The sequence below is a fragment of the Lutjanus erythropterus genome, chromosome 1 (genome assembly GCF_056507025.1).
Source record: "Lutjanus erythropterus isolate fLutEry1 chromosome 1, fLutEry1.hap2, whole genome shotgun sequence".
NCBI classification, from domain to species: domain Eukaryota; kingdom Metazoa; phylum Chordata; class Actinopteri; order Lutjaniformes; family Lutjanidae; genus Lutjanus; species Lutjanus erythropterus.
The window spans coordinates 1,223,805-1,237,540 of NC_139317.1; the positions used below are offsets into that span (position 1 = coordinate 1,223,805).

At 38.5% G+C, this 13,736-nt stretch overlaps 1 protein-coding gene and 1 long non-coding RNA gene across 3 annotated transcripts; one reads left to right on the plus strand and one right to left on the minus strand.

Annotated features, from left to right (window-relative positions):
• Window positions 1–238: 238 nt before the first annotated feature.
• LOC146332430 (forkhead box protein B1-like) lies at window positions 239–7,169 on the minus strand. Of its 2 annotated transcripts, none has more exons than XM_084745490.1 (2): window positions 6,861–7,169; window positions 239–2,106 (listed from the first exon to the last, which is right to left on the minus strand). In XM_084745490.1, exon 2 carries the CDS (start codon window positions 2,019–2,021, stop codon window positions 1,071–1,073), a length of 951 nt encoding a protein of 316 aa, XP_084601616.1. In that variant the 5' UTR covers window positions 2,022–2,106; window positions 6,861–7,169; the 3' UTR covers window positions 239–1,070. The 2 variants fall into 2 exon arrangements, with proteins under 2 accessions (XP_084601616.1, XP_084600933.1); XM_084744807.1 differs by having other exon boundaries at window positions 6,856–7,169.
• A 170-nt stretch (window positions 7,170–7,339) lies between these two features.
• On the plus strand, window positions 7,340–11,828 carry LOC146332431 (uncharacterized). The gene is made up of 3 exons (XR_014772669.1): window positions 7,340–7,467; window positions 9,099–9,351; window positions 10,716–11,828. It is a non-coding gene; the product is annotated as an uncharacterized LOC146332431 (long non-coding RNA).
• Window positions 11,829–13,736: the final 1,908 nt, after the last annotated feature.

Here is a 13,736-nt window from a genome sequence, read left to right on the forward strand (position 1 = left end):
TGTGTGTGTGTGCAGGTGAATAACAGACCTTTTTTTTTTGTATATTTTTTCCAGGAAGGTTTTTTTTAATGGATGTGGATGAGCAGACAGAGCGCAGGGAATAAAAAGCCCATTGTTCATGTTCATGCTTTATACTTTCAGCCCCCAAAATATTTTACAAACACTGAATTATTCTGACTTGTTGCATGCAGCAGTACAAACACAGACAGCAGGTCAATTTACAGCTTTTTTTTAAAAAAAACAAAACTTTAAATTAAAGCAACATGGCTGTCGGCTACCGAATAAAAAACATCTAGATTTCATTTTTTTAAAAAGTGCATCAGAGACAGTAAATCCTTGCATTCATGGTCAAATCTCTCATGTGGGTTTTCTTTTTAAACGTCTGACATAAATATATGATTTCAAGTCTTATTTCATCCTCTCATCTCTGCGATTGTTCATATGGATTATAAAACATTTTAAAATTAGGAGAAAAAGACTGGATGTTTATTTGGTTTACCAAATGCCATAGTTTGCATTTTTGTGAAGGTTTTCCTCTCGAGTTTTGTTGAAAAAAATCCTGCAAGCGGAAGAAATGATCTTCCCTCTGGGTTGAACTTTTGTTTCAGGAGCAGCAGAGAGGCGTCAGTGAAGAGAAAGAAATCTTAAAAAGTCATTAATCTACGAGTTTTCTTTCAGTTCGAGAAGAAAAGGCTGCAAACACAAAAGATCCAGATCATTTGTCACAACGCGACCCGGAACACACAGAGTCAGTCTGTGGAGGAATGTGCAGGAAAAACATTTAAACTGAATAAAATGATTTTTTTTGTTTCTGGCTCTGAAAATAAAACTGATTCACGGGAAAAACAAATCGATCTAATTGTTATAGCCGTTGAGTGGAGGTCAGAGGTCAACCTGCAGTTTCTTTACACCATGAAAATGTTCATTCAGGCTGTGATGGATGAAAAAACACAACAAAAATTTTAATTCACGCACGTCCTCACGACTGCCAGGTGAAATTCTGCTTTGGAGTTTGTTTTTTCCCTTTTTTTTAACAACTTTTATAAAAAGAGATCAGAGTCAGACTCCCGTCAGTGCACCGCCACCGCTGACTGCAACGCCGCAGAGGCCGAGGACGACAGCGCTTCTCCGGGCGCAACAGGACTGCTCTGGCCAGTGGCGGTCTGTGGGGACGTCGGGCTCAAAGACTGTGGCGAGTTCGCGAGGAAAGCCGGGATGTGCGTGGGCAGCCCCGGCAAGCCCGCCATGGAGGTGGGTGTGGGTTTGATGGGCACCGGGATGGCGGGCAGTGTCTGCCCACTGTGACAGATGGACTTGAGCGGCATACCGTAGGCTGAGTAATCGCTGGTCGCCATGGAGATGGGAGCGGCGGTGTCCATCATCCCAGAGCCGTACATGTGTGGCCAGGCTGGGCTCAGCTGGTTGTGGAGCGGGTACCCGGTGGTGGAGAAGGCCGCCAGCCCGCCCGGCATCTTGTACTCTCTGGCGATGATGTTCTCGATGGCGAATGGGTGTTTGAAGCCGGACGGCTGTGACACCGGGCTCAGGTTGTACCCGCCCGCCATCTGCGGGAGGTGCGCGGCAGCGTGCAGCGCGCTGAGTCGCAGCTTGGCCTGCTGCTGCAGGTAGTGAGCGGCGTCATGCGGCTTGCTGGGTGCCAGTGGGTCCGTGCCGGCCTGTATGCCGCCCACTTTAAAACGCTTCCTGCGCCGCAGGAAACTCCCGTTCTCAAACATGTCACCGCAGCTCGGGTGCAGCGCCCAGAAACTGCCCTTCCCCGGCTGGTCGGGTCTGCGGGGGATTTTTATGAAGCAGTCGTTGAAGGAGAGGTTGTGACGAAGCGAGTTCTGCCACCGCTGCGTGTTCTCCCGGTAGTACGGGAAGCGGTCCATGATGAACTTGTAGATCTCACTGAGGGGGAGCATCTTCTCCGGGCAGCTCTGGATGGCCATCGCCGTCAGGGAGATGTAGGAGTACGGAGGCTTCTGGTCGCTGTACGTGTTCCTCCCCGGGCGAGGCATGGTTCTGCTGATCCGGACTGAACCGGAGCGGACCGGAGTGCGATGAGTTCAGTCTGCAGAAAGACTTGCCTTGATGGACAGACACCTGCAGAGGACAGATTTAGGGTTGAGTTCTGTAAACATTTTCACGATGCACTGACTCCATACAATGATGTATAATGATGACAGCTGTCATTCAACAAACCCGAAACCCTGCAAAGACCAGAGGTCTCATTCTGCTCAACAATGATCAGACGTTATTTGCCAAAATACTGGAAATGAGCCTCAAAGGAGTTCTTCTCTCATTGGTCCATTTTTCCCAAGAAGGGTTTGTAGAAAGCTCCTTCACAGAGCCGCCACACTTCATATAAATCTATATGCAGATGATATACTGTTAATTCTGTCAATCCCAGCAATCTCACGGCTGCACTTATTTAAACGTATAAATAGTTTGGTAACATCTCAGGATATTAAATAAACTAGAATAAGACTTTTCCAGCACATCCTGTCACAATGCAGGTAGTCTGGAAGAAAGAAAGAGTGAAATATCTTTGTATAACATCATTTTGAGAGGATATTTAAACTGATTCAAGGGACATTTCAGATTATTTCAAGTGTGGTTGTATGAGGTTCCTCTGCACAGTCAGTGTGTTACCTCCAGTTAATGGAGGTCGACGCACCTCCAGTTTGAGGCTAAGCAACATCCTGCTGTGGTCAGGGTCAGCAAAACACAGATTTTAGACACCTGTTATCAGTTTTCACTGCTTTATCTTGCTGTCAGACAAGCCTTTCTGACAGGAAACCACTCTCTACAAACCAACCAAACTCCATTGACAAAATCAGTAATTTTAGCTCACAGAGCACAGGAGTTGTTGGTCTGCTGCTGCCTAGATCACTTTTTTAGTTTCTGCTATTGTGTTACTTAAATGAATCTGAACTAACCCTTTAAAATACCAAAATTACACAATAACACAAAGAAACTAACAGATGGAGGCAGCAAATATTTGTCTTATGTCAAAGTTGTTTCCTGTCAGAAAAGTGTCTGACAGAAAGGTTAAGAGGTAAAAATATTCTAAATATAGTGTACACTTAAACTGACATTGATGTTTTTGGTGTCTAAAATACTGCTGACCCTGCAGCAGGACACTGGTTAACTTCCTACAGTGGTTCTCCTGCTGCTTCTCCAAACTGACCTCCATCTATTGAAGGTACCACACTGACTGTGGAGAAGAACCTCATAGAACCACACTTCAAATAATCTGAACTGTCCCCTTCATATAAATTCCCTCTGAGAAGATATTCAAATTAGACCGTTCTAAAGTGAATAAAACTTTTAGAGAAGATCATTCTAGATGTTTTTGTTGTCACATTGAACAAAATGTCATGACAATAAGTTAACATGCATTGAATTTTGCTGCGAGAGTTAAAACTTAAAAGATTTCTTCAGTACTTGTTATCTGTTGTTTTTTGTTATATTGCAAATACATGGTCGCACAGATGAACAAACATTATTCAGTCACGCTTTTAACAAACCTGATTCAAATTGATTAAAGATAATCTCCTGATTTCATGGATTATTGTTATTTTTCTGTGACTCTGAAGACATTAAGAAAAATCTTTCTGATGGACAGACCAGATGCATGCAGTCTGTAAATAAATACATATTTGAAAAAAATCATTAAGCTGTCATGTAGAGTCAAGCGTGTTGAAGTTTAAATGTTAGAAAAAGAAATCATTTTTTCTATCATTCAGGCTTTTATCTCCTCACAGTCGAGTGACTGTAACCGTCTTTAACAGGTCAGAATCAGAAATCAGAAACTTCGAATGGTGCAGAGAAAAAAAATCAAGAAAACAGAGAATCAATCCTCCAGTTTTAATGATCTGACAGTGGCTGCTGTTTGTTTTAGGACTGATCTTAGATTTGACTTCTTACTTTTCCAGGATGAGAATCTATCTGAAGTCATGTCCTCATATCAACCAGCAGTTTCAGATCCTGCTGCAGGAACCTGCTGACTGTTCCCACCTCAGACTGAAGGAGACGGAACGTTGGCTGTCGGAGCTCCTCGGCTGTGGAACGACCGGCCTGAGGAACTCCGGCTCGCTGCAGCACGTTCTTCTTTTAAATCACGTCTCAACACTTATTTTTATTAAAATGCTTATTTTAATTTTAATTCTCTTGAGTTACGCTGCACTTTGGTATTGCACAGTTTTATTTTAAGTTTTATTGCACAGATTGATTTGTCAGTTGTTACATTTGATTTTGTTTCTAAGTTTCAGAACTCTTTCATTCCTGGTGCCTCCCTGTTTATTCATATATTACTGTGTATTTTATTGCTGTGTTTTATGTGTAAAGAATTTGTTTTTCCTTAAAACTTTATATTATTAATATTCTCAGTATTAAACTGTCTGTTTTCAAATCTGAATTTCTCTCTATGAAAAAGAATTTTGATGAACTATGAACTAAATAATTTTATTTTGAAGGACTGTATTAAATGATGAAGAACGTGCAGGGGTTCTACAGAGATAATAAAGCTGTAGATCAGGGGTGTCAGATGTGTCAGAAACAGCCTTCTGATTGGTCCAATCTAGTCCACTGAACAACTTTGCAAAGTGTAAAAAATTGCAGAACAGTCGTTAATTACAGACTAGAACAGAGTTCTCTGAAAGAACAGTGAATACTGGTTGTGGTCATATTTAAAGATTTTTATTAAACTTTCTGATTTTGTTCTGTTTTTGTCAGACAGGACTTTGATGTTGTGTGATTGTTGTGATGCAGCGTTACGACACAGGAGTGAACGTCTGAAAATTAAAAGAAAATTTTATGTCTGAACAAGTTATACAAAGCATGAAAAGGTAAAATATGGTTGTTCAGTTGTAAATGACGACTGTTTTGTGCATTCTTAGATCTGCTGTGATGTTTGCTGAACATGTTCTGACAGTAAACTGACTGAATATGAAAAACTGAGATATTGTTGAAATTAAGACGTCTCCGTCTTTTTGTCACCTGTTTGTAAATGGATGTTTCATTTTTGCTTTTTTAGTGTAAAGAAGTAAATTATGAAAATGTTCACAATTAATGAAAGTTACTAAGTACTGGTTTTACTGGTCTGAACCATGTGAGATCAAACTTTGTTTCTCAGGAACTAACAGGAGTTTGACGCCTCTGGTTTAGATGGAAATTTATAAAAGACTGTTTAAAAAAGCTGAACAAGCGTTTGGATTGTTTGAGACATGAAGCCGGTTTTCTGCAGAGACCTGAAAATACTCCGGTGCGAGACAGAACGATATCACTGAAGAGTCAAAGGAGAAAAGTTTAAAGGCTGTCAGGCTCCAAAAAATATACTGAATTCTCTTTCAGGACGTTCTCTTCATTTATGAGATCTTCAACACGTATTCTCTGAGGCATCTGTCTGAAAATTAACTGCTAATTATTCTTATGTATTTATTTTCTCACAGTTTCAGGTGTCGTCACATTAATGTTTCTGCAGGTTTCACCCAAAACTCAAATCCAAAAATTGAATTAAACTTGATTAATTCATTGTTTTTAATTTATAAGATGGTAACAATACCTGAGACTTTTATTCATTGTTACTTTACTGTCTTTAAATACCTTCAGTTATAAAAACTGCTGCAGATTGATTTTGATCGACTTCCTCAGTCATGTTTTAAACAAATATTTTAGTTTTAGTTTTAGTTTCTAAAATGTGAATATTAAATAATAGTAAACTTCATAACCAAATCAATCAAAAGTGCTATTAATAACAAACTTTATTTATGTAGCACCTATCATACAAGAAACGCAGCACAAAGACATTACCTGCACCAAGTGCTTCACATAGAAAGACAGAATGAACATAAACTGTTATAATTAATGTAAAATTAGGTGAAAAATACAGGATACATGAGGAGTAAAGTTAAAGTGAGATTAAAAAATAATAAATACGGATGAAAACAGAGTGCAGAACACATGATGGAAAATAAAAACCACTGAATCATAATAATTATTGAATATTATTGAATTTGAGATTATTTAAGACCTTTATGGCCTCGCTGAAACGCTGCTGTTGTGGTTTTAAAAAGATTTGTTTCCTGTTTTCCTGGAGTTCAGTGAATGCCACCTTGTGGTGTCTGTTTGTTCCCTGCTGATCTGCAGGTTGACTTTAGAAAAAAAAAAACACACACTCTGTTGTTCTTTTTGTCATTTGAGGAAAATCTGCCTTTTACCAAAACGTCCCAAATTAAAACTGGAGCAGAACAGTTTTCTTCTTTAATCCTGCAGCAGGGTTTCTGCCGCTCCTCAAAAAGTTTGAAATGCAATAATTTGGATTTTAGAGTTTAAAATGTCTTAAATATATTTTTACAGGTCTTAAAAATGAATTATGAAGTCAGTTTTACTTTTATAAAGTTGCATTAACTTAAGTCTCGCTGTTAAATGTGAAATGATGAAGCTGAAACAACAACAAAACGAAACCAGCATCGACCTCATTACCATGAACGAACTGTATGAACGTTAAATGAATCTTAAATTGAATCATAAACGCTTTTTTTAAATCTTAAATCTAATCTGCAGAAACCTGAACACTGTCAGTTGAACGGAGCCGATTTTAAAATCCTGTCAAGAACTGACGATGAAAGGATTTCCTAAGAAAATATATTTTTATTTCTGTTTTTTACTGTCCTCATGTTGTGTCTTTGTGGGTCTGTAAAAAAATCATTTCTTAAACACCTTAATTATCTCTTAATTTACGCACAAATTACAACTAAAATAAATTTCTTTGTCGCTGTTCTGAACTTATGGTGATTAAAATCCAAATCAGAGTATTTTTTTTAAAAAAAAGAAGAAGAAAAGACTCGCCTCACTTTCTCCAAACTTTGTCCAAACGGCTCCTCCAAACTCTTCAGAGCTCCGTTACGCACGGACAGAAACCCGCCTGCTGTCCGTCCCGCATGCTGCAGGTCCCGCTCTGTGCGTCCCGCACTCTGAGGAAAACTTCCACAATCCTCCTTCGTGTCTCTCTGTGTCCTCTCTGTCCTCCTCTGTGTCCCGGCAGGTGCAGCGCGCTGTGCGTCCTCTTCCTGCCCCGCTGCTGAGCTGCGCTACGCGGCCGCCGCTGCTGCTGCTGCTGCTGCCTCCATGTCCCTGTCCCGGAGTGTCCCGGAGTGTCCCAGAGTGTCCGTGTGTGTGCGGGCTGGACGGCGGTGACAGGAGCAGAAAAGACCCCCGGAGAGGAGCCTCATTAATGGGCCACTTCTTCACCATCACATGACCACAGGAGGAGGAGGAGGCTCAGGGGGGAGGAAGAGGAGGGGGACAGACAGTGAGGTCTCATTGACACGTCTTCACATGGACGCAGTGAACCAACACAACACGTCACTTTGATCTGGCGGCAAAAAGCAGCGAGAGGAGCCGAGAAGAGGAGCCTGATTCCCGGGGAGGGTCGAGACGGAGCCGCGCTGCTCTGTGGAGGTATGTTGGAACATTTTACGCACTGTGTGTGTGTGTGTGTGTGTGTGTGTGTGTGTGTGTGTGTGTGTGTGTGTGTGTGTGTGTGTTGGGGCCCCTCACCAATTTGCACTGACAAATGGAGCCGCTGAGAGCTGCTGCTGTTTGAGAGGCTTTAATGGAGATTTGCTTTGTTTCTGTTTTATGTCGCTTTTTTTTCTTCTTTTACAGCCTCGATGTGAAACTGCTGCGACCAATCAAATCACCGTCAGCTCCGCAGACAGACTAAAGAAAAAATCACACACAACACGGGAAAATAATCTCTTAAACACGTTTATAACACATTAATTATCTGTTAATTTACGCACAAATTAGAACTGAATTTGTTTGTCGCTGTTCTGAACTTTAAATACATCGATCTTCTCTAATGATTCGCCTAAAACAAACTTTAAATTATTTGAATTATCTCACAGTTTCCGCCGCTTTAACTCTTTAATTTGAAATTTGAAATTAACCGTCAGTCGTGAACGCGTCCTCACAGACTGAGCAGCGACTGGAACATGTAAGAGTTTATTTCATTAAAACACAAAATTAACTCGTGTTTGAATCTCTGAATATAAAAATAATTTATTTTACAGACGAACTTTTAATCAATGATCAATAAAAAGAAAATACAAAGTGAAGGTGTTTTATGTTTAATGCGTCTCGTTTCTTTTTTTCATTTGTTTCTTTGTTGGTTGTTTGAGTTTTATTTTTATTATTTATAATATTAATAAAGTCCAAAATATAACACATCACTGTAAATAAATGTTTACTTTTAAAATGATAAATCTGTATTTTGTTTTCAGAAGTCAGTTTGAGTTTATTTCGTGAACTTTGGTTCATTAATTCTTCTGTTGTGCGAAATGAAAATTAATTTATTACCGACAATTTCTCGGCACGCTCCACGTTACTATACGATTATTATTATTATTATTATTATTATTATTATTATTGGCATCTTTTTTATTCTCTCTTTTTGTCTTTTGTCTGGCCTTAACCCTGTTTTCAACCTATTTATAATGAGTTTTATTGTTTTTTAAATTGTTTTTCAAGTGATCTATCTAAAAACAAACAAGTGTCACACATTAATAATAATAATAATAATAATAATAATAATAATAATAATAATAATAATAATAAAGTAATTGTCACGTTAGTATCTGTGTGACACAATTAATTCATGCCACTGATCATGTTGGTTTAAGTCAATTAATTGTGTGAGAATCATTGATTAATTGTTTAACTGGTTGATTTTATTCATTTATGAGATGATCAATAATAATGATCAATAAACAATGAAGTGTTAAAGAGCAAAGCAAGTTGTGCTTGTAATTTATTTATAAGCGGCATCCTGACAGGAGGTCAATGTAAAGAGATTTACAGGAGCAGAGAGAGACATGGAAAATAAAAACATAAAGAAAATAAAAATCAACAGTTAAAACAATTAAATATTTTCTTTTATTTCAAAGTAAATGAAAACAAAAAGCAAATAAATGTATAGAAGATTTTCCAACAATGTATAACATGAGATAAAAAGTTTTCTATTTTAATAAAATTATTAAAAGATAATTTAAAAAGCGGTTGATAATATTTGTGTTTTTGTGTCCATGAAGGCGACGTCATGTTTCTGAACTGAACGACTGCAGACAGTTTGTGTGTCGAGTCTCAGAGGGAGGATTTAAAACTGGAGGAGCTGAAGGTTTTAATGTTCCCAGAGGAGGAGGAGGAGGAGGAGGAGGAGGAGGAGGAGGGAGGGTGACACCAAACAGCCACTTTCACACGTCTGACCTTTGACCTGTGAGCTGATAATCTGATGGCGAGCGTTCAGGATGCGGAGACACGCTCCGAACACTCGCTGAAGAGGAGGTTAATTATCACGACATCATCCTTATCATTTTTATCTTTCATTATTCTCTTTTAGTTCGTTCTCATTATTATTTTTCAAAAGGGTTTAAAATGATTTCTGTTTTTTTAATTGGCGATTTAAATCTTACATAATTTATAATCATATATTATAGATCAACCTGCCAGATGAAAATCAGCCTGTGTGACTAAATCAGGTACATTTATGTCACATGTTAATTAATGTGCATTAAAAAATAAACATAAACAAACATTTGATATTTTCATCATTTGTTTTAATCGTTTTCTAACTTTGTTTTAATTTTATTTAATAAAATCATTTTGTGTTTCTGAAGGTGAAGAAAATGTTTAAAAACAGAAATAAACTCCATAATTTTAGTCTGATTCATAATTTATTTTTTTTAATGATTAAAGTTGATTAATGTTCCTCCTGCTTTTTTGCACTGAATAATTTTATTTTGAAATTAATTTCAAAACATAATAATTTCTCAGAGTAATATTTATGTGTTATTCACAAAAACATAAAGTCCAAATTATTTCAGTTCTGTTTGATAAACAGATTGTTGCTTTTGTGTTTTACGTTTGTCTTTAATGTTGATTTATTATTATTTATATATAACTAGATTATGTTTATTAATCTGTTTGCATCACTGATGTAGATTTTGGTGAAATAAACAAAATAAACAAACAAACAAAATTTAAACACTAAAGGTGTGTGTGTGTGTGTGTGTGTGTGTGATATTTCCATTTACTGTAAATATTTTTACGACGAAACAATGAAAATGAAGATGAGAGTTAAATTTTTACGCCTCTCTGTCGTCCTGCCAGAACTGATTCTGATTCGTTACACTGCAGCCAATCAGAGACCAAGAAGTAACAGAACAATAACACCATAATCAGAATTAAGTAAAACAAACAAACAAAAAAAAATCTTGTTTAAAAATACAAATTTAATTCAGCTGAGAGCAGAAACAGTCTGAATCCAAACCGTTGTTTTTAGATTCTTTATGTATTTTTTATTATTTCCACTTGTATTTTTAAGCTTTTGACTGTTGTTTAGTTTTGTGATGGACAGTTTTTAGTTGCTGTCTTTGTGTTTCTCTGATCCTCTGTGTCCACACGTCCTCTCAGGGATCAATCATTGAATTAAACACTGCCAGCAATGATAATTAGATTTTTGTGTCACAACCAGCAGCATGTAACAACTACTAAAAACAACATTTGATAATAATAATAATAATAACAATATTAATCAGGCTACAAAAAAAAAAAAAAAATCACATTGCTGTTATTTTGACAGATATTATTCTGATAATATTTCAGAAACAGAAAAGATAACACATCATTTGTGTGTTTTTGTTTTGTAGATTTGCAGAAGAAATGTCTGACCTCTGAGGACAAACTGTGGACAAACACACATCAGTTTATTGTGTTTTTATTGTGTTTTTACACACAAACTCAGCCTCAGTGTGGATCTGCAGGCTCAGATGTTTCCTGAGGACGAGTTTGATTTATGCACCCTGATATCTCAAATCACATCAGAGCCTCGAGGGGCTTCGCAACCCGAGCAGCAGACGAGCGGCAGCGTCTGTCCTCAGAGCCTCGACTCAGGAGAAGAAAAACTCTCTGTGACGAGGAAACGAAATGTCAGAAAGTTCAGGAAGAGAAACAGAGGAGGGAGCTGTGTGCGGGACGGACAGACAGGAAGTACACGTCAGAATAAAGTGTTCAGTATAAAAACAAGGAGTCATGTGATCGTCAGAGGTACACACAGTCTTTACTGCAGTAGAAGTACAGATACTACAGTAAAAGTAGAAGTACTGATTCAGTCTGTTTACTGCAGTAGATTCTTCCTCTGACTGTTTCTGATTCTCACGTCTCATTGTGTCATTTTTGTCTTTTTATCTTCTTTCATTCTCACCTTGTTACTTTTTTGTTTTTTAAGTTATTTTTGCCTTTTTATGTCTTTTCTCATCTTGTTGCATCATTTATGTCTTTTGCGACTTTTTGTCTCGTTACATCATGTTACTCTTATTTCATCTTGTAACAATAATTTTTGTTTTGTTGCATCTTCAACATAGTTTTTGGTCCTTTTATATCTTTTACTTTGTTTTTCATAATGTCTTGTTTGTGTTGTTATGTGTTTTTGTCTTGATACGTACTTTACGTAGTTTTCCATGTTGTTACGTCTGTTTTGTCCCGTTACGTCTTTCACATCTTATGTCATTTTTCATATTGTTTCAAAATAATCATAAAGCGATATTTTACCTCAAATGCATTAAAAGTAAAGTAACGTTTTTGTCTCCTTATTTGTTGTTTTTGTTTTGTTATGTCTTTTTACGTTGTTTTCATTTTGCATTAAAACTGAAGTAAGGAGCCTGTTTTGAAAATGTGAAGAATAGAAAATATAGATATTTGTGTCGTAACGTAGAGAGGAAAAGTAAAACGTTACCAGAAAAATAAATAAATAGATATTCAAGTACAGGTACCTGAAAAAAAAAAAAAAAAGTACAGTAGTTAAGTGTTGGTACTTAGTTACTTTGTGGCTCTATCTTCACATCCTGTTTCAGATCTTCAGCTTTCGCTTTTTAATATTTGATAATAAATGTGGTTTGATGCTCAAGTTTACCACTAATTAATAATAAAAAATAAACAACAAATATCAATCAAAGAAAAAGAAGCAGAGACTTTAAATTAGAAACTGTCCTGAGTTACAACAGTAAATATGTTTTGTTAATCAGCAGAACAAACAGAAGAAATGAGTCTAGAAACAGTTGGACTGTCGACTGTTTGTCTCAGACCAACAACTAAAACTGTTTATTAAAAGATGAAATTATTTATCCGACCATCACTGAACTGGAGTTTCTGTTATGGACCGACAAACTCTGCAGGACTCTGACAAAACACAATTAATGTTTCCTCTCAGTCATCAACCATGAAACACCAGAGGTGTGTGGTGGCGTCTGCGTCCACAGAGGCTCCGTCCTTCACCTGTACCTTCTTCTTTTCTCATTATTTTGCTGTTCAGGACGCTTTAGCAACGCAAAAGGTCGGTATGTGACGTCCTGAGGGGCGCTGATGAAACGTCATCGTGACGAGTCGGGAGAACCGTGTGTTGGTGCAGCCTGCAGTATCAAACGCTTCATTTAATGTTGAACTGATGTCCAGTTTGCTCAGCTGGACTGCGCTCATTGGAATTGGAATTTTGGAAAGCAGAAGTCAACAGTAACACGTCTGATGGCTTCAACACAGAGCGGATGAATTCCTTTTTTCATGATATACAGCGAGTAATTTTAAAGGAAACCTTTCTGATTTTATTCTTTCCCTGTCAATTATGAGATATTCTGCCAATTGCTGTTTTCACTGTCAGGCAGTAGGGACGCTGTGACAGGTCATCTGACAAACATTTGACACTTGAAGAAGAAAACCACCAGAATTCGGCAGCAGAAGAAGAAGATGATGTTATGCAGCATGAAAACATTGGTGCTGAGCTGCAGATCTGTGGGACAGAGAGCATCACGACCCGGGTACAGAGCGGGACTGTTCACGCCACCATCACAACCCGGGTACAGAGCGGGACTGTTCACGCCACCATCACGACCCGGGTACAGAGCGGGACTGTTCACGCCACCATCACGACCCGGGTACAGAGCGGGACTGTTCACGCCACCATCACGACCCGGGTACAGAGCGGGACTGTTCACGCCACCATCACGACCCGGGTACAGAGCGGGACTGTTCACGCCACCATCACGACCCGGGTACAGAGCGGGACTGTTCACGCCACCATCACGACCTGGGTACAGAGCGGGACTGTTCACGCCACCATCACGACCCGGGTACAGAGCGGGACTGTTCACGCCACCATCACGACCCGGGTACAGAGCGGGACTGTTCACGCCACAGCCGGGACAGAGAGCATCACGACCCGGGTACAGAGCGGGACTGTTCACGCCACAGCCGGGACAGAGAGCGCTGCAGCCTCCAGAGGGTTTGTAACAGGGGACCAACACTGATAATGTGAGCCACACATAGTATGAGTCGTTTTTAATGTCTGAAACTGTCAGATCTGTTCTTTAGACGTATTTCATAGAACTGAACTTCCTGTGGGCGTGGCAAAATGTGAATTTTGGCAACTTTTTTTTAAAAAACACTGGAGTCAAGCTCATTTAAAAGTTTGTGCAAGATAATTTAAAGTTAAACCAACAATTAATCCAGGTTAAAAAATGAATCTTTGTTGGTGTAACCCAGCGGTTAAAGTGTTTAAATTGATGCAGATGATTTTTGAAGATCAGGAAACACCCTTGTTGCTGCAGCAGCAACAGAGAGGTCATCTGTACCTATGAATTAATGACTGTGTGTGTGTGTGTGTGTGTGTGTGTGTGTGT